The sequence below is a fragment of the Crocodylus porosus genome, unplaced genomic scaffold, assembly GCF_001723895.1.
Source record: "Crocodylus porosus isolate Cpor-Errol unplaced genomic scaffold, CroPor_comp1, whole genome shotgun sequence".
Taxonomy (NCBI): Eukaryota; Metazoa; Chordata; order Crocodylia; family Crocodylidae; genus Crocodylus; species Crocodylus porosus.
Window position 1 is genome coordinate 76,590,429 of NW_017728918.1, and position 20,799 is coordinate 76,611,227.

The following is a 20,799-nucleotide window of genomic DNA, read 5'->3' on the forward strand; positions in this document are numbered from 1 at the left end:
GGGGGGGGACACACGCACGTGGGAACCGAAGAAAAAGGTTGCATAAGGATCACCTTTTACTTCCTAGTACAACGCAGAAAACTGAATCAAAGTTCCTGCAATTTCTTCAGTCTCTTCTCTATACTTGCATTACTTTCCCATTTCTCTAATGCATTTTCTGTACATAATATCTAATCCAGAAATGTGCAACACATTGCACATGAAGATCCTCTGCTATTCAAAGGCCAAAACCGCAAAGCACCTATCAAGATGAAATTGTAGAATCGCAAGAAAGGTAGAGTGAAAGCAAATCTCAGCAGGACATGGAATCCATTCCACTGCACTGAGGGAGCATCAAATACATCTAGACATCTCTCTGAAAGATAGGTGTTTAACCCGGCCCTAAAAACATTCCCAAGTCGTTCTAGTGTTTAATTACCCTTACAGTTGGAAAGCTTTTCTTAATAGCTAACCTAGATCTACATTGCCACAAATTAAACCAATTACTTTTTACCCTACCCCCTCTGGGGCCAAGGAGAATAATAGATCATTGTCCTCTTCCTAATAACCTTTTACAAAGTAAAACACTTATGTCCCCTCCCTCCGTCTTTTCTTTTCTATACTAAACAAACCTAATTCCTTCAACCTTTCTTCATGGTTCACACTGAGGCCTCACCACTGGCCAGGATAGAACTACCTCCATGGCTAGAGACAGAAGCTATACATAAACCCGTTCAAGTCACCAGAAACTGGTTGAAACTTACAACAGAACAGAAGTTTAGTGCACATAAAACAGTTTAAAAATTGCTGAAACTGGTTTAAGATAAACCTGGTTGAATATAGTATCATTCTTAACTGATTTAGGTCAAACCAGTTGATGAAAATTCCATCCCAGACCCCTTCCTGGTTTCAGTTAAATCACAGTCCCCTGGCATCCCAGCATGCTTTCCAGCTCTGGGCTGTGCTGTGCTGTTTGCTCTAACAGAAAGGTGGGGTGGGGTGGGGTGTGTGTGTCAGGGGGGGTAGATGGGAAGGGGAAGCAGGGACTGCCCCGTGCCCCCACACAAACTCCAGCTGGGGTCTGAGGCCAGGGACAGAGGTTAAACTTCCCTTCTCCCCAAGTACAGAGCTGCCTTGCTCTGCTATAAACTTACTGTTGGCTGCAACTGTGGACTACAAATCCGAGGCACCTGGAAGCAGGAAGAGAAAGTGATGAGCAACCCTGCAGAGTCCTACTGTTGTGATTCTGGACTGCAAATCCCAGAGAGCTCAGGAGGACCAGGAAGAGGAAGCAAACACACAGCCCGTGTTGGCTATGTGCCAGAGAGCCATGCGTTAGCTTTCCCCTGGCTTCTGGTCTGAGCCACTGCAGACATGTGGCTGCATTTCCTGAATCAAAAGTGAATGTGTCCAGTTGTTTCTCAGTTTAATCTCTGCATCTTAGATTAACCTGCAAAGACTGAATGCATTCAGCCTCCAGTTTTTTGACTGTCTATACTTAGCCCATGTCTTTCATACAGTGCTTCTATTTATACAACCCAGAATAATATTTGTTGGGGTTTTTAGTAAGTCACATTATTGATTCATATTTAATTTACAATCAATTATATGCCCAAGAATAAACCTAGCCTGTTAGTCCCCATGCATATGCTTCCTAAATGTAATACTCTATACCTACCTTTATTGAAAAAAAAAAAAAAAATCAATCAATCTTGTTGATTTTAGGTCCTTCCTCCATTTTAAGATTATCATTTTGAATTCTGAACTCATCTACTATTAGAATACGTGGAATAATATGGTGCATTGTAAAAAGTAACTACAATACAAACTATATATTTTTTTCTTTACTACAGTTTACATTCACATTGGTTTATACCAGTTTATTGTAAGGTAGGTTGTAGATATATAAGGCAGCTGACACTTTCTTTTCTAAGCTGAACAGGAATATACAGCCTGAATTTATTTACCATCCCCGAACTCTTCACAGGGTATTTAAACCAATGTTTTTCTCCACCATTCAAAACCACAGGTTTCATGAGCCAACTAAATTGTGTTTAAAGGCATTTTTTACCATACAGTTAGAGGCAAAGGATGAAGGTATTAGTGGTGTAGGGTTGTTGGACAGACTGGAAGAAAATAAAGACAGTAAGAAGTGATTAAGTTTTCAGCCACCACTAGTTCTCCAAAAGCACCAATAACTATGACAGGAAAATAAAGTCCTATTGACCCACTGACAACCTTTCCTACAAAGTTAAAATCTTTCTTCATGTTTTGCCTGCTTCTCACTTTTTCTTCATTAACAGATAAGTAAGTTAATTTGTTCAATTAAGGGGTCCTTTTGCATCTGTTCACAGTATTTTCCTCTTTAAAAGACAAGCTTCCTTAAAACATACAGACTCAAATTGATACTTCTCTCCAGAGATAATATCTTTCCAAAGAAAATGGGAGTGAAAAAGAAGAGCATGAAGAAGTATCTTATGGGAAAAGAGTACATGCCTTCAGAGCTCAGTATTGTAGAAGTGTGCACTTTAGACTGCCAAGACTGTCAAGGTATTGTACTGGTAGCATTTTGCTATTGTCCTAAAATTCACTATTCTGTTTATCAGGATGTTATTGCTTTCCCTGTCTTCTGCTAGTGAAGGGAGAACACACAGAAGTATAGATACTTGTGTGTGAACACACAAACACACAACCCTTTTTCCATTTTGGGATGCTATGAGGTCTAGCACCATCTTCACACCTTGTTCAACTTCTTTTCATACCTCCAACAAAACTACCAGTAGGAGGCAGCATTGACTCTGACAGCAGCAGCTCTGCACTGCATAGTTAGGAACTAGCTTCATTCTTCTGTCATTATATAAGCAAGATGACACTGTTCTCTAATCCAGCCAAAGCTGATAAGTACCATCAACCTGTCACTTCCTACATTTCAAATTCTAACATAGCAGCATCAAAGAGTTTTTACATTTCGATTTCTTTTGCTGGCAGCAGTCGGTAGCCTCTCATTCTCCCACGGTGTTCTAATGCAGCATTTGCACACCGGGGTTACTCCCAGCCTGAATAGCAGGTCATCCCCTACTCACTGAGCTCATCTGTGGCCCATGTGCTAGGCAATTTAGATCCAATCAGCCCTTATTTAGCTCAAGAGTAATGAGCAGCATAGTGACACAGACTTAAGCCTGACCCTCAGGACACTGCTCATCAAGCAGTAAAACTGTGACAAAATCATTCATCTTCCACCCGCTGGCAAGAAATAATACTCGCACTCACTGTATTACTTTTTCAAGATATAAAAAAAGTCCTGAATTTTCATGATGTGAGACATTAATTTGCAGAAAGCTGAATTCCCTTAAACCCCCCTGTTGCTATGAGCTCACCAGGGGGAAATAGGCCTTAGGAGACTGAAACGGAATAAAGAAAATTGCTTCAGCTTTCTTTTCATTTTAAATAAGCCTTAAATCTGACAAGAGATATCCTAAAGAGAGAAGAAATATATATCTTGTAAGGTAATGAAGAAACAATCAAAATTAAAAGACCTGAATGCTATTTGCATTTAATATTTTTATTAGCAAAAATATGTCTTTGTTTAATAGCCACAGCAAAAGACAACACTGAATAAAAAGACTTTTTTTTTTACACCTCCTGCAAAGAATGAGAGAGGCATAAGGGAGAGAAGTTAAATTGGGGAAAATAGTTTCAGAAGTGAAATGCTTAAACCAGAAAATAAATCTGCATTTATGTTCTTCAGGGAGCATATATTTTTCTAAACAACTACAGGGTCCTAACCAGCAGGTACTCAGTATACCTAGAAATTATTTTTCTTCTTTTTTTCTCTAAGAAAATGAGTTTGGTGGATTTACTCTTTCACAACAGTAAGTCTCGTACTGCTGAGAGGTAGGCCACAAACAAGCTCCTGTGAATTAGCTTTTACTTGATAAAGTTAATATAGTGAGCGAAAAATGGAAAAATTTTTGAATCTGTAGAAGCAGGAAAGAACTCCATATTTTCATAATGCATGTTGAACAGAATATACACATTTCTTTAGAGTCAAATATTTGCCATAATTAACACCATATGGGCATCAGCTAGTAAATGTTGGTCAAAACAACATTAGTGGATTCCTTAATTTCAGAAGTTATATTAGTTTGAATTAAAATAATTCCAAGTAAAATGCACTTACATTATTACAATGCAAGCTAACATGAACTTGAGTTTAATCAGTTATTCGGCTCTTTTCTGGTTTCCATCTACTCGTTCAAGGAGATTGATATTAAAAAGATGGAAATAAATACTCATGGTACTTCTGTGAACCAGAAGCACAGCTAGAAACAAAACAATTAATAAAAACAAAGTGTTTCCAATAGGAGGGTACACAGCTGCAATGTACTATACCGTTTCATTTATTTGCAGTTACTCTCCAAGGCTGAAGACACACAAGCAAAACAAAATTGCAGCTTCTGCGTGATACACAGAACACAAGAGGGCAGACAAAGGTAGACCAGATCATTTGAGTCAAATTGTTGCATGCAACTACTTCACCAAGAAAACACCTGAAAAATGCAAATCTTAGGCAAAGGAAAGAAATGAGGACTGATATATAGGCTTAATAGTCAGGCACACCTTGAAATAAATATATCTAGCACTGAAATCAACTAGGAATGTCATGCAGATACCTGGGCTAAGTACAGACATTCAAAAAGCCTAAGCCTGAATTGATTCAATTTTTGCAGGTTAGTTTAACATGCATAAATTGAACTGATTTGCAAGTGAATAGTTTTGATTCCAGAAATACAGCCACATGCCTACACTGGCCCAGGCCAGAAGCTGGGGGGTGGGAGGGAGGTGCTACAGCAAGGCCTCCCTTCCCTTCTGCAGTGGCCGAGGGAAGCTGAGCTGAGAAGAGAAGAAGGGATGGGCATGGTCATGCCCCAGCAGGCCCCATTGCGGGCAGGTCATGCCTGACCAACCTCATTTCCTTCTACAATCAAGTAACTTGCCAGCTGGATAGGGGAAAGGGAAATGAGGTTGATGTCATATACTTGGACTTCAAAAAGGCCTTTGACCTAGTCTCCCATGATTTCCTCATGGTAAAATTAGGAAAATGCAGCCTTGACTACTTTACGGTCCAGTGGCTAGGTAACCAGTGGCATCCCTCAGGGTTCAGTGATTTTCAACATGTTCATCGATGATTTGGATTCAAGTATTAAAAGTGAACTGGCAAAGTTTGGGGATGACAGCAAATTATGGGAGAGTGTGGTCACACTTAAGGACAGGCTGGCAATACCGGCTGACCTGCAAGGTGGGTGGATCTTAACCTGATGACTTTTGACATGGAGAAATGTAAAGTGCTCTGTCTGGGGAGAAATAATCTGCAACACACTTACAGGCTCAGCAGTCCCACTTGCCAGCACCACAACTGAAAGAGACCTGGGTGTTGTGATAGATCACAGAATGAACATGAGCCACCAATGCGATGCCACAGCTAGCAGAGTGAATCAAACACTGGCCTGCATCTACTAATGCATCTCAACCAACATTAAGTATGTCATCTTCCTACTCTACTCAGCCTTGGTGAGACCACAGCTGGAGTAACCGCATCTAGTTCTGGGCACTGCACTTCAGGAAGGACGTGGAGAAGCTCAAGAGATTCCAAAGCAGGGCCATGCACATGATTAGAGGTCTGAAGAGCAGATCATATGAGGAGAGGCTGAAAGACTTGGGACCGTTTAGCCTGGAGAAGAAAAGTTTCAGAGGGGACGTGGTGGCAGCCTGTATTAGGGGTGTACATCAGGGCCTGGGGGAGCATCTGTTTCCCAAGGCCCCCGAGGGGAAAACAAGAAACAATGGGCATAAACTAACTGAAGATCACTTCAGACTGGACATAAGGGAAAATCTTATTTACACATCGAGTGCTGAGGGTCTGGAACAGACTCCCCACAGAGGTGGTACAGTCATCCACCCTGGCAATCTTCAAAAAAATATTTTGACACCTAATTTGCTGGGGTCATCTGATCCCAACAGTCTTTCTGGCCCAAGTGCAAGGGGGCTGGACTCAATGATCTTGTAGGGTCCCTTCCAGCCCCTAACACCTATGAATCTATAGGATGCTAGGGGCTGGAAGGGACCAGCCTGAGCAGGAACCAGCTGGGAAGGGCCTAGCCCCGCCATCTGCCCACCTTGCCCAGAGCTAGGCCTGGGGCTGTGACCTGAGCTGGGGCAAGTGGCGGTGGCAGCAGAGATAGCTATGGGGGGGAGAGGGAGGAAGTGCTAAGTGGTAGCGAAGCTAGGGAGGGCTTTGGGGGCTGTGGCCACCCCAAAACTCACCTTAGCCCTCATAGCCACTCCTGCCAAGCCAGCCACTGCTGCCTACCCCACACAGGCTGCAGCAGCTTTGCCCACCCCACTCCTGCCTGCAGTGCAACCCCCTCTCAGCCCCTGCACTGGGAGGAGGTTTGTGGTCCACAGGACACCATGGGGCTGCTGTCCCTGTTAGGATCCCTGTCAGGTGTGGCCAGAGGCTGGCTTGGCATAGCCCCTTAAGGAGAAAGGGGCAGGGAGGGATTTTATTCCCCCCTCCCTCCCATCTTCCCCCAGGGGACCCCAGCCAGGGTCTGTCTGGCCAAGGTGCAGAAGCCCGTCAGGGGATACTTAGTCTGAGCGGGGGTGAGCAGCGGAGGCAGCAGCCAGGATGGGAGATGGAAGGGAGGAGGGAGGAGGAGGGATTAAGCCCCTGCCCGCTTTGCCTCAGGGGGTCATGCTGAGCTGGGATCTGGCCACGCCCTCACCACTGCTCTGGCTTAAGTGTGGAGGGGTGGGCCAGGGTGAGCCCTGCTCTGTGGAGCAGACAGCACAGCTCAGCTGCAGAGCATGCTGACTCTGATTTAACTTAAAGCAGGAAGGGGTCTGGGACACAAGTTCCATAAACTGGTTTGACCTCAATCAGTTAAATCTGATACTACATTCAACCAGGTTCAGCTCAAACTAGTTTTGGCATTTTGAAACTGGTTTATGTGCACGGAACTTCTGTCCTGTTCTAGGTTTAAACCAGATTCTGATCACTTTAAAAAGTTTATTTGTAATTTCCATCCCTGACATCAGTGTTTGCACCGCAAACTGCTACCAAATTTCTAGAAGGATTTACATACAAACACCTTTCCAGCATCCACCTGTACTTAAAACAAACAAACACAAAACAATATGTCCAGTTCCAGTCCTCATAGGTATTTAGTTACTGATCTCTTTTTTTTTCTTTTTTTATGTTCATTTAAATGTCAGTTAACTTTGTTAAATAATAAGTTAACTGCAGAAACCCTGGATATTTTTTAACCATAAGCTAATGTAATAAAAGAATAAGACCACAGTTAGATTTTTCCTTTCATACACTTCAGCCCTTGTTCATAAACAATATATACTGAGGTCCATATACTATTACTAATATGTACTTTGGTAATACAAGCAATAATGGGACCCAATTAAAATAGGCATACAATACCAACTCATCATAAGCACCAGTCCTTGACCCAGAGACCTGAAGAGCTATAAACTCTTATTTATATTTTTGACACAAGGTGAGTCACAAAATTCCATGATGGCTAGGGACAGAAGTTACACACAAACTGGTTTAAGTGATCAGAAACTGATTTAAACCTGTGACAGAATAGAAGCTCAGTGCACATAAACCAGTTTCAAAATGGCTGAAACTGGTTTAAGATAAACCTGGCTGAATGTAGTACCAGACTTAACTGATGTGGGTCACATCACTTTATGAAACTTCTGGCCCAGACTCCTTCCTGGTTCAAGTTAAATTACATTTCCCCCAGCATCCCACCATGCTCTGCATGGGCTGGGCTGGGCTGTCTGCTCCAGCAGAGAAGGATTGGGGGATGGGAGGAAAGAACTGTTTCTCCTTCCCCACAACATAAACCCTGGTTGGGGTCTGGGACCAGGGAGGGGGTTGAACCCACCTTCCTCCAAGTACGGAGCTGCCCTGCTGCTAATCTTAGTAAAACTTACTGCTGGCTGCAACTGTGGACTAGCACCCCACAACTTTTGGCCTGAGCCACTGCAAGCAGGTGGCTGTATTTCCTGATCAAAAGTAAATGTGTGTCTAGTTGTTTCTCAGATTAATTTCTGCACTTAGACTAACCTGAAAAGACTGAATCGATTCAGCCTTGGGCTTTTTAACTATCTGTACTTAGCCTAAGCAACTTGCGCAAGGTCATTCAGGATGCTCAGTAGAGCTGGGAGCTGAACACAGGCCTCCTCAGTTCTAATACAGTATCTTCATTTTAAAATGATCCTTCCTTTCTGGTCATTAGGCATCACAGGGGAAAGTTCTGAATTCAATTTAGGGAAAAGGTTGATAGCCATACTTCTGAAATTGCTGAGTGCTATTCCTGACTACAATTTTCTAAAGTTCAGCATTAGAAAAATATATTTTTTTTACATAAACTAAGATTGTAAACCCCCTGAGAAGGAAAAAAAAAATACTTTTTTATTTTCTTTATGAGTTTATCTACCGACTTACATGACAAGAGGGAGGGGAAGAGAGAAGCTCCTGATGGACTCAGACTGCTTCCTACAGGGCATTTTGATGGCAAAGTGTAATACACAGACACAAAACCTCCACAAACGAGTATATTTCCATAGCAAAAATATGCTGGATTCCCATCATGAATTTATCACTTCACCCCAAGGGCCAGATGAACTGCAACTGAATAACTATATGTTGTTTTGCCTGTGATACAACTATTAGAGATGGCTTCTTAATTAGAGACTTTTACCTGCTTGGCACTCATACAGAGGCAAACAAGTTAAAACCAACATGCCTTCAACTGAAGCCTTGTGACATGGTCATACGACGGAAACAAAAATTCCATACACCATTTACGTTGATTAGTAGCATTTAAAACTGTACAGCCTTGTGAATTACAATACCCACCAGTAACTTCAGCAAAAAGACTAGTCAATGTAATCTAAATCTGCAAGAGTTTTGGGTGGAACTGTGAACCACTGATCTACATACAGCTGACAGGCTACTTGCAGTTGTTTAATTTAGTTTAAGAAAAATATTTATTTTGTATTCATTCTCCATTGAAAAGTATTCTCTACTGCTGCTGTGTCTCCCTCCTCCTGTTCCATAACAACATTATCATGGTTCTTTAAACTAAAAAATAAACACAGCTCATGCAAGTTCTAGGGACCGCACATTTTAAAAGGGGACTGTTAATAACCAACACAAGCTGTTTTTTTCTTTGCATGAGCAGAACCATATACACAATTATTATATTCTCAGCTTTTTCTACACCTACATTTGTTTTTTTTATCTAATCCTTAAGATTTGGCTTAAACTTCCAAAAAAGCTACTGAGATCCCAAAATAACATGAAGCATTTTACGCTGATCATTTTTATTTGTGTTTCTAGCGTTTCCCCACCCCAACTTCTTTTTTTTGTTATCCTTTCCACTAACTCTCTCTTTCAGCTCAGAGTTTCCTTACCAGTGCAGAGGAACCAGACAAGGAATTCAGCGTGGGTACGGAAACCCTGGTATAGAACGCCACAAAATCCCAGTCAATCCCACTCAAATGGGGAAAAATTTCCTTCAAATTTCCACTCAAATTTCCCTCATGTACAGGGAAAGCAGAGGGAGACTTCTTGAAAAACCTTCTCCTCCTAACAAAGACAGCTGTATAAGGAATACATGTGTAGAGGGCTACAGATTCACACAACAGCTTTTCCAACCCATGTATACTTTCCCTCATTGCAAGGGACCCAGCGCTGTTTTGGGAGGCAGCTATGGGCATCTATTCTCAGTACAATGCAGCTTTCTAGGTAAGCTGGGCAAGTTATGAAGTATTAGTTCTACCAGGGCTGCACAACAAAGGAGAAAGGGTAGGGGGGAAGATGAGGTCAAATAGGAGAACACAGGCAATAAGAAAGGAGAAAAGGGCAATGAGAAAGGACAGTACAGAGGAAGATGTTGACAGTAGTACAGGAAATAGTGCAAGTTAAAATGAAAGCCAAATTTTCTAATCTTCTCTTGCGTTATTGAGTTTCTATGAAAATCCTCATTTATCTTATTTCCAATCAAACACAAAGTCCTTGATTCATCCCAAATTGATGCCATCACCTTTGGGTGCAAAACTAGACTCAGGGTTCCAGTGGCAGAAAGTCTTTTGGCCAAGCCCCTCATTTGAGATGGATTTAGGGCTGCCTGAAAAGCGCATTGCAGTAATTTGGAAACTAGTGTTGTCAGAATTCTGGCCAGTGGGAACGTAGCCTGAGGGCCAGTCCAAAAATATGCAAGTGCAAAACTTTAACTATACCTTTATCTAAATTCCAACTTGGAATGTATCCGATTATGAGATCTTGATGGAACTCATGCACAATCTTGTGAAATTTATACAGGTTACATGGTGTGCGAATTACTTTCAAGAAGAAAATCCTGAAATGATTCCAAAAAGTTGTGGCTAAATGGCCACTGTCTGTATATGCACAGTAAATTACAGTAACATGCACATGCATCTCACATAATTATGTAAAACCACAGTTTTCACTTAATTTTCTTATTTCCTACGGTCTTAGCCAAGCAGGAGAAGCTGTAGTAGACATACTTTTAAATCACATATTCTTTATAAATAATTGCGTTGACTAAGTACTATGTTTGTGGTAGCTCTCCTGCCTTGCTTGGAAATCGGTAGTAAATCTCTCAGTAAGCAAAGATTACCAGAGCTCAGCAATTGTATTACAATATGCCATAATCACATCTCAGCTGTAATGTGAAGCACAAAGCAAAACAACAAAATAATGAAAATATAAAGCTCACCATAATCTGAGGCTCTGTATGATTGCAACAAAGGGATTTCTTCATATAAAAAATTTTAATATGTTTTTAAATTCTTCCTCTACAAATAACAAATCATTGCCTCTGAATGGAGGACAGTAAAACAAATCCATCTTTAGTTACATCAACAATTAAATGGACAATGTTAACTCTTGTTCAAGCCCTGATTTTCATTATCTGTGGAGTCCACCGTAGATATGTACACAGTGTGTTAGCTATGGTTAATTGTTACCTGTGTATAACCCTAAATACCATGGAAGTTACCAAGAAATATTCTTTTTCCTTATGTCATTTTATAGTACTTGTGTTTCTCCCTTGAGGCAGGGAGATGGATTTAGAAGGCCTCTTGAGGTTACTTCCATCTCTATTTGATATGAAGTAGGATCTCCTGGGCCATTCTGACTGCAGTTAAAATGCTGCAAAGGAGATGGCTGAGCCTGCTCAGTGGAGAGCTTCAACCACTGGAATGTGTTCCTTTTAGCGATACTAGAACTCATTAGACATGCTTCAGGCCTTTGTTGCCCTATACCTAATTTTAATAGCAGGAAGTAGGGATCTGTCAAAACCTTTTTGATAGATTCTCTTTTCATTATTGTGATTAGTTTGAAATGCAAGGCAATTATGCTACTTACAGATGTGAAAAAAAAAAATTAACACAGCACTTTACTTTCAGTTCAGTGCATTCCCACATCGAGCACAGCGCATGCCCAAAAGAGGCACTGCATTACTTTGACCTGGGTCGCCTGGCATTTGTATATATCACGTGCTTCAGCAGGGCTTTTTGGTGCTTTTGTCCAATAGTTAATTGAATCAGCTTTGGATAAAAGCACAAAAAGCCCCGCTGAAGCGCGTGATCTATGCAGACACTAGGGAGCTGGGTCAAACTAACACTTCCTCTTCTGGTAAAGTGATGGTTTTTTGGGTGGTTTTCCACATCTGTGAGCAGCCTTAGGTGTTCCAGAGTGATGTGCATCATCATGGATGTTTAAACAAAGTGATGAGGGGAACCTCATGCCTGAAAGCTTGTCCAATAGCTCCCCCAAGTACATAATTGATCCAGGAGAAGCTGTCACAAAAAAAACAGCCTCGCCTCTGAGCAAATAAAAGCTCACACAGTAATATCCATATTGCATTTGACTTACCCGTCTTCAGGAAAGGAATGTTTGAGAATCTGAACAGTTTGCAGGGTTATAAAAATGGGTACTCCAAATAAATGCAAGAAGATTTTCTGTACATTTTTAATTTTAACATACTCCACCTTTTTAACCTGTCTAAATGACAGGCTCATACTCCATTCCACAGTGAACACCATATTCTTTGCTGTGAGATGCACTGGCAAATATTTTACACAAGACATTAATTCATTTTTGCTCTATGGTGATTAAAATAACTAAACATACCTATTCTTCTTCCCCACATATAAAACTCTTAAAAAATATTTTGACACCAAAAACTAATCAATTCAATTCTGCTGAATAACTAGTTGAATACTATCTATAAGAATGGACAGGATCTGCAAGGGTTCCTGTTACCTTTCAAATGGACACACTATTGGAAAAGCCTGCAAGGGTATAATTTAAAAATGTTATGCTAGTATAAAAAAGGGATGTCTGTTTCAAATGCCCATTTACAAAAAAGGGAAAACAAAGAATATGAGCACAGTTACAAGATCTTAACCCAAATTTTAGCTCATGGCAAATTTTCATAGCTATGTTAAAAACTCTTGGAAATAAAGGTTTACAACTGGAATGCTGATGGACCTTTACCCATAACAACATAGATAACTATAATTAAAGAACAGCTTTTGGCTATGGAAATGAAAGATTGCCATTTTTACAATAACCTCAAATAAAAACAAGTGGGAAATCAGAAATGTGATTCTAGAAATCCAATGAGATGTGTTAAAAGGAATTTCTAAAGCTATTTGACATTCTAAGCTTTAAATACTGAGGCATTTAGTTAACATAACCAAGTCAGTATTTTCATAAGGCTACTTAATCAGCAATAAAGAATGCTCCTGTGAGCCATCATCTTGGGTTAGCAGAAAGTGGCATATGAAGTTATTATTTCCTAACAGCCTAGAGGGAGCCGCTTCTCTCTTTAATCAGTGATCTCACTTCCTTACTACCTGTAAATTCTCTGTCTTACAGTTATAAAACCATTACACAGTATGGTGTACAGAAAAATTACATTTATGCAAGGTCTGGAATTGTATTCCCACCTGGATTTTAAAACAGGAGAGACTGTTACTGCAGTCATTTAATCCTTTTCTAAGTCAGAGGCAGCCAAGAATGAGTATCATCAATCTACTTAAGCCAATGGTACCTTAACCTTTGCTTGGCACAAAGATTCAAATACATACATTGGCCCATATTTTCAGGGGGGAGGGGTAGGGCTACATAATTAACCTCTATTTTTAGAATCACAGAATCCTTGAAAAATAGGGCAGGAAGGGACCTTGAGGTCATCTAGTCCAACTGCCTACTCAAGGGAGGATCATTCCTATCTAAACACCATTCTAGACAATAGTTTTTCCAACCTGCTCTTATAAACTTCCAAAGATGGAAACTTCATAACCTCGGTAGGTAACCTGTTCCAATGCTTATTCACCCTTATAGTCAGAAATTTTCCTAATATTCAACCTAAATTTCTCTGACTGCAATTTGAAACCATTGTTTCATGACCTATTACCTGAGGAAACAGAGAAGAGTCTATCTTCATCGTCGTTATAACAACACTTCAGGTATTCGAAGAATGTTATCAAAACCCCTACTCAGCCTTCACTTCCCTGTGCCAAATGATCCCAATTCTTCCAACCTTTCCTTTTAAGTCATTGTAACAGGGAAGTCTAGCCCTGTTACTAAAAAGTGGGGCAGCCCCTTTAAGGCTAGAGTCTTCAGAGCACAGCCTGCCAGCAGAGCAGAGGTTAAAGGGTAGCCCTCCAGGCCAGTCAGCTGACTGGGGGCATTCACAAGACTGGGAGAGAGCTCAGGCCAGAGCTATATAAGCCCAGATTGAGCTAACTGGGGGACAGCCAACCCAGGCCGTGGCAGACTGTGGGGCACCTGAATGCCCCAGGAAACTAGAAAACAGCTCCGCAGGCCGGGACACAAGACAGCGACCCAAAGAGGAAGACACGTGAGATAAGCAGGCATGCTGCCTCTATTGTTTTTCTTTGTTATAGCCCAGGGGATTAGTGCTTATGTTGTAATTTAAAACCAGCAGTTTGGGTTGGGACTATAAGGGGAGGTTTATGGAGGTCCCATTAGTGCCCAAGAGGCACATGATAGCTTTGAGCCATGCCAGGGGCAGGCTGTTACAAGCCCAGGGTGGGTGAGAGAGAGGGGCAGGCAGCAGCCACCAAGAGGCCTGGGGTCCAGCAGACAGAGGCCAGGGGCCTGGTGTAAATGTGGGCTAGAGAACAGGGGTTCCCAACCTTTTTACTGTAGACCAGAAAACATATTTAAAAAGATATTTAATCTGCATATTTAAATTTAATTTTATGTATTTATGTTTAATTTTTATGTGGGGGGGAGGGCAGTTGTAAGAATCCGATTGGGTTGGGGTGGGTACCGCAGCTGCAGGCACCAAAGCTCACCTGCAAGGGAGCAGGCTGTGCAGGCATTTGCCCAGGGGACCCAGTTGGGGCTGCCCGGGAAGAAGGGGCCCCACTGCCTTCCTTAGGAGCAAGCAGCGGAGCCACATCCCTGCCCTCCACCCCTGACATTTCCCCATGTGCATTCCACCGCTCTCAGCCATGGGTGGGGCTGAAGGGTCCTGCCCAGCCCACCATGGGCCCTGGTACCTGCTGTGCTGGCACAGCTGGGCAAAGCCATGGCAGCGGGATCAGGATGGGGCGCATGTAGCCAGCTGCCTCCCTCCCAAGCTTGCACAGCTTTAACCCCACACATGACTGCTGGCAGCCCAACAGCCAATGCTTTATGGCCTGGTACCAGGCCGTGGCCCAATGGTTGGGAACCTCTGAGCTAGAGCCTCAAAACCAGGCCCAATGCAGTGGCCCTAGGCTAAATGGCTTAGCTAAAGTAAAGGAGCACAGGCTGTGGAGGTCGAAGCCCCAACAGTGATGAGAGTAATATCTGCATGGCGTGGGGCACAGTGTAGGGATGGTATGGAGACCTGCAATTAGCACTGAAGGCAGGAGCTCTCCAACATAGGAGGTTCTTTGGAGCAAAGACCAGATCTGGGAAACCCTGGGGCAGCCTTCCCTTTGAGAATCAAAAGGGGCATCAAGACATGGCAGATGAATGAAGGGGAGACTGTTCCCAGAAGTGAACTGAAATAAAGGGGACTCTGGGGTGCCTTCAAGGGTTCTCAACTGCCCTGGGGATGGCGTCCTGTAATAGTCATGTTTCCTAGGCTTAAAATGATTATTGTTCCTCTCCACTGGACTCTTTCTGCTTTGTTCTCATCTTTAAATTTGGCACCCATAACTGGACCCACTATTCCAGTGAGGCCTCACCAGTGCTGAATACATTAAAGTCATTTCCTCTAACTTTAAAGCAACATGCATCTTGATACAATATAGTAACTACTGACCCTTCCTGCAACAACAAACACGCAATTGACGCAGACTGAGCCTATGTTTTACTATAACCCCCAATCCTTTTTTGCAGTACTGCAGCCTAACCAGTTGATCCCCAATCTGCATTTGTGCATTCAATTTTTTTCAACCCAAATATAAGACTTTGCACTTGTCCTTATTGAATTTCATTCAATTAATTTCAGAACATTTCTCCAGAAACAGTTCTTCTGAATTCTAATTACAAATTCCAAAGTATATGAAACTCTAGCTACTTTAGTGTCATTTGCAAATTTCCTAAGTGTGCAGTCAATACCACCCTCCACATTGTTAATGAAGATATTGAACAGTACCAGACCCAGGACAGACTCAGAACAGCCACTAGTGTCCACGGATCCTGGTTTTCCTTGTTTAAAAATGGCAAATTCTTCAATTAAAAAAAAAAAAAAAAAAGCAGCAGCAAATTCTCTCATTAAAAAGCTCCAAATCCACAATTAAAATGAAACGCCACTATATATGTAGTGAAACATCAGTAGAACATTGTGTTCAATTATCTATATCTATATACAGTAAAAGTTCCATTGGTCAGCACCTTACAAGCCGACATATTCTATAAACCGGCATGCTGTCTTGTATGGTAAAGTGAAACCGGACATGCCCACCACGGCACTTCCGGTTCCTCCAAGCCCCCACAGCCCAGGGCAAAGCAGCCTGTGCTGCCAAGCCCCCATGGCCCAGGGCATAGCAGGCTTGTGCAGAGCCCACGGGAGGGTTGGCGATGAAGCTGGAGGGTCGGCAATGCCCTGGACACAGCAGGAGAAGCGGAAGCCCGAACAGGCAAAGACACCTGTTCGGGCCTCTCAATTAACCAGCATATTTTGTTATCTAGCACCCCCATTCCCCAATGTTTTACTGATGTATTTACAATTTTAAAGCAATTTGGAAGCCCTACCAGTGCCTCAATCACTATAATAAAATTAAATTCTAAGTACCTATAAATTTTGGTATTTGATTTTGGGTTTTTATCATTAGAAAAATCAGAGCTTCCCCTGCCCCCTTAGCTCACCAGGAGGGTCCAGGCCCCTCACTCCCCACCTACAGCCCCCCCAGCCCTGCTAGTACTCCTCATTCCCTACTAACAGCCCCCTTGGGCCCTGCTGGTGCCCCTCACTCCCTACCCACAGCCCCCCCATCTGGCTCCCTGGCCTCATCAGCCCTGCCAGGGCTAGGGCTATGGGGCCAGGGAGCCAGATCTAGAGCCCCCTGGCTCCCTGCCCAAGCCCTGGCTGCAAGTCATGGGACATGGCAGCTGCTGGGACAGAGTGGAGCAAGGTGCCTGGCTTCCCCCCGCTCCTGGGTGGTACATCTATTGAAGGGGAGGTAGTGGGGGTGGGCTGCCTGCTGCAAACTCAGGGATCCCGCCCCTGCTGCCAGCTCTTCAGTGCACTGGCAAAACTCCCCCTGCCCTTCTACTCGCCTCAGCCTCTTGCAGACTGGAACTCTGCCAGCCTGCAGAAAGCTCTTTGCAGAAGTGGAAAATTCTCCATTTAAGTGTTTCTCCATTTAAAATGAAAAATCCACAATTTTCTTGGTTAAAAGGGAAAATCTGCAGTTTTTCAAAGAGAAACAAAACCTAGTTCCCTAATGATGTTTACTCTTTGAGCATGAGGATCTAATCAGTTATATCACTTCTGTCTGGACTGTATTTCCTTAGCCTATTAATAAGAATGTCATCGGACACAATGTCAAAAGCCTTAGTTATGTCAAAGTATATCACATCCTCTGCTCTCCTCACATCTGTAGATCCCATCACCTTGTCACAGAAGGAAATCAGGTTGGGTAAACACAACTCACACTCCTAATCCATGTTGGTAGATCATTTTTTCATACTTTAGTGTTATTGTCCTCTTGTACATGGATGGAGGTTTATCCTACTTTACTTACGTTCAAAAAATCATTAATGTAGGTAATAGGAGGTATGGCTTTTATTCCCAGGACCTAACTGACAACATGGGATTTAAAAAAAAAAATCCCTCCCCTTTTTAACAGCTGCACTATGTATGAAACCCACAATCCCTGGAAATCTCCAACTCAATCAAGTTGTCCAATAGCCAACTTTTTACAACTCCTAAAATTCTCCCAACCTCATGATGCTTATAAAATAGCACACAAAAACGTTGACATTTTCCCTACCAGTTAAAATGGAAAAATACCTTTGACATATCTCATTTATTCCAACATAATAGATCATACACTTTCTAAGCTGCCTGAAAACTACTGAACTTTGAATTTACACACTATTGACTGCTGCAGTGATAATATCTATCTAAATAATAACAAAGTACCCAGCTAAACAGAAGTCTTCCATACAGGTCATTTTTTTCTCACTATTCATACTGTGCAGTTCTTAGTGCCCTCCCTTACAAATGTAGACCTCACAAATTCCAAGTAACTGGAGATCAATAACTACCTCATGATGGCCCACATGGGAAGATGCTTTTCAGCCCTCCAAAAGTAGTTTTGGCTTTAAATAGCCAACTACTTTCAAAGTAAATTAGTGGACAGAAAGAGGTTTATTGCAGGAAGGGAAGTCTGAATGATGGAAACTGCACCAATATATCAAGGTAAATTGATTATTAGTGATAAAAATGTGATTTCCTCATTTTCATCTCTTCCTACTTCAGTCTTGTGCTTAACTTAAATAAGACCTTCCTGGTATACCACATTCTTATATTCAAGTGCCTAGAGTGAAAAAACACATGATTGGAAAGTTGGAGCAGATATATGCAACCTCAGTAGCTTAGTTCAAATCATAATCTTAAAAGGGTGCCAGACATAGAGGAGGTGGGTTTTACTCACAATGCTTTCAAAGATGGTGGCAAAGGAATGATCTGGCTACTAATTCATAACAAAGAGCTTCATAACAGGCTCCTTATACTTTCAATTATTTACTACATGTACTACTACATAGAGAAAGATATTATAAAATCAGTGGCCTGTTTGGCAGTTGAAATTCAGCATTTAATTTGGAATTCACAGTTTTTCAGAAATACCACTTTCCTTTTGTCCCATTTCAGTGAAAAGTTAATATTTTAAACACAAATACAAATACAAAACTTGACGGCAGCCTCTGTTCATGATTCGTAACTTACCCAAGCCTTGCCAGAACAACCTGAAGGAAGTTCAGGACGGTACTGAGTTCAGCTCCTCGACAGGCTGGCAGCATCATACTAAATCCATCATTCAGCAACTTTTCCTGGGAAAGGTGTATGCAGCTGCTGGTCTCAAACACTTCCTGGACTCCATCAATATAAGTGGAAAGTAGTATCCAGAGATTTTGTTTCTGGGTATAGTCATTCTTATTTACCAAGAATTCCCTGGCTGTTTCACGGAAAGCATTTGAGAGTTTCTCAGCAAGGGCATGAATATCCAAGTTCTTCTCAATGTATAACAAAAGGAAGGCAAAATAGCCTCTCCAGATGAGAGCCTTCTGGGAAGTGCTGATGGAGGATGGGCGAAGGACACTCAGGAGAGATAGCACTCTACCTACAATATCTTCTGTGCCTGCTATAGTCGCCAGCACAAGGGAAAGGTTAAAAAAGTTCTGCAGCCCCACTTCTGTCAGCTCTTGCATTCTTTTCTGATGGAACTTGGAGTAAATTCTACATGTAGGTTCATATATATATATATGTATGAAATAAAAAACAACAACAAAGAAAGGTTTCTTAAAAGCAGTTCTGTTTGTTTCCTTGAAGTGCAGCAATAAGCCATATTTTATGCCTTTGCTTTCATACCATGCTCTTACTATAAGCAATGCTTTTCCATTTTTAAATTAAGTTTGCTCATTCTTCTTTTAAAACTTGCTGGCTATTGAAACCAATACTTTCATATCTTTCTTTCAATCCAGGGATTCTCAACCCAAAGATGAAATCTAACTATATTTCTGCAAGCATCTAACCTCCAACAAAATCGAACCAAAGAAACAAAACTAAGAGAGAGAGAGAGATTTCAGCTATCACTACTGAAACCATACTTTGTCTTTGCTGATTTCCTTCAGGTTTTTTTTTACACAGCACTAGCAACCTTAATCTGATGCAAAGGCAGTAACCTTCTTGATAAGCAGTTCATATCAACAGCAGTATGTGTTACTAGTGCTTAGAGTTCTGTATTACATATGGTTTTCTAGTGAAGCTTAAACATATTTGCCTTGACCCCCCACAAAGAAAACAGTTTGGGATCTCTGCACTTGAGAGAGTACCTCTGCATTGTGCTGTACTGCCACTGGTGTCAGAGCCCCTTGTGTTCTGTCACCCTTGATTTAAAAAAGGGGGAAGAGAGGATGATGACAGAATATTCTTGACAGAGGCTCCGCTTCCTTTGAAATTCTCTACCTCCAAATCTGCAAACTACACAAAAACTGGGAAAGCCTTCTGAGAAAGCACCAGCAGAGCCTGAAGGCAGTGAGAACTCCCATTTGTCTGACAGAGAAGTGTAAATAGGAGTTTTAAGGGGTATAGTCATGTAACTGATGTTCCAGTAATATGTAGTAGTGACAAAAAAGGAGAACTTCTTTGGTCAATTTTTACTTTTCATCACCTCTATATATGCATCTTGTAACTCGTGTTAAGAATGCTCAAGGCTATGGCATAGGTGTTCTTTGGGGTAGCGCTTGTTTATAACTTCAAATATACACGCATCTCACAATACTTACACTATTTTTCTTAAGATACGAGGGAAAAGTAGCTAGAGAATAATGTTTTTAGTTTTTTAGTTTTGGGGCGATTAAAAGCATGCTGTACTCTTCATCTTCTATTTCAGACTGCATATATATAGAGAGTAGTTAAAAGAGCTCAAAGCAGTGATTTCCTAACCTATCACCTGGAAAAAATAGTTAGAAATAATGCTGAGGCTATCAAAGCTAGCCACCAAAAATTATAGCAAATCCAATTAAGGTTGTTTAGTAGTAAATTACTACTGACAGGCATTTACGTTTTCTATGCATCAATTAATGCTTGGTAAGCTGCCGAAAACAGAGTTCATCCCAAAATTGTAGCTGTAGGCTGTTAAATTTTGTTACTTGTATAATTGATTTATTCAAGGTAAAAATGATGAATTCTGGGTGAGAGGACTGCCACACACTATGTATTAATATCCCCCCCCTCTTAATTTAAACAATAATAAATGAATAAAGCAAACTATAAAATGGCAAAGATGCAAGTATAATGTTTTCATTAAAAACAAACTGATTAAAATGGAATAGTACATAGATTCAGCAATCCAATATCAGCTTACTTCAACATGTAAGAACGTATAAACCAAAGTTTTTAAATCCAAACTTCACTGAATCTTAAAACACTAGAAACACTGGACAATAGTGATTCTGTCAGGAGAAACACAATGCCTGTATGAGGCCACTGTAATGTGATATGTGCATCC

The 20,799-nt window shown here is 41.5% G+C and overlaps 1 protein-coding gene across 3 annotated transcripts in view; it reads right to left on the reverse strand.

The window, feature by feature from the left end:
- MMS22L (MMS22 like, DNA repair protein) overlaps positions 1-20,799 on the reverse strand; it is a 149,098-nt gene that overhangs the window by 63,637 nt on the left and 64,662 nt on the right. For all 3 annotated transcript variants that reach the window (XM_019537783.1, XM_019537782.1, XM_019537784.1), the window contains exon 14: positions 18,516-19,025. In XM_019537783.1, the coding sequence (XP_019393328.1) occupies positions 18,516-19,025 (510 nt within the window). The remainder of the gene's footprint in view (positions 1-18,515; positions 19,026-20,799) is intronic.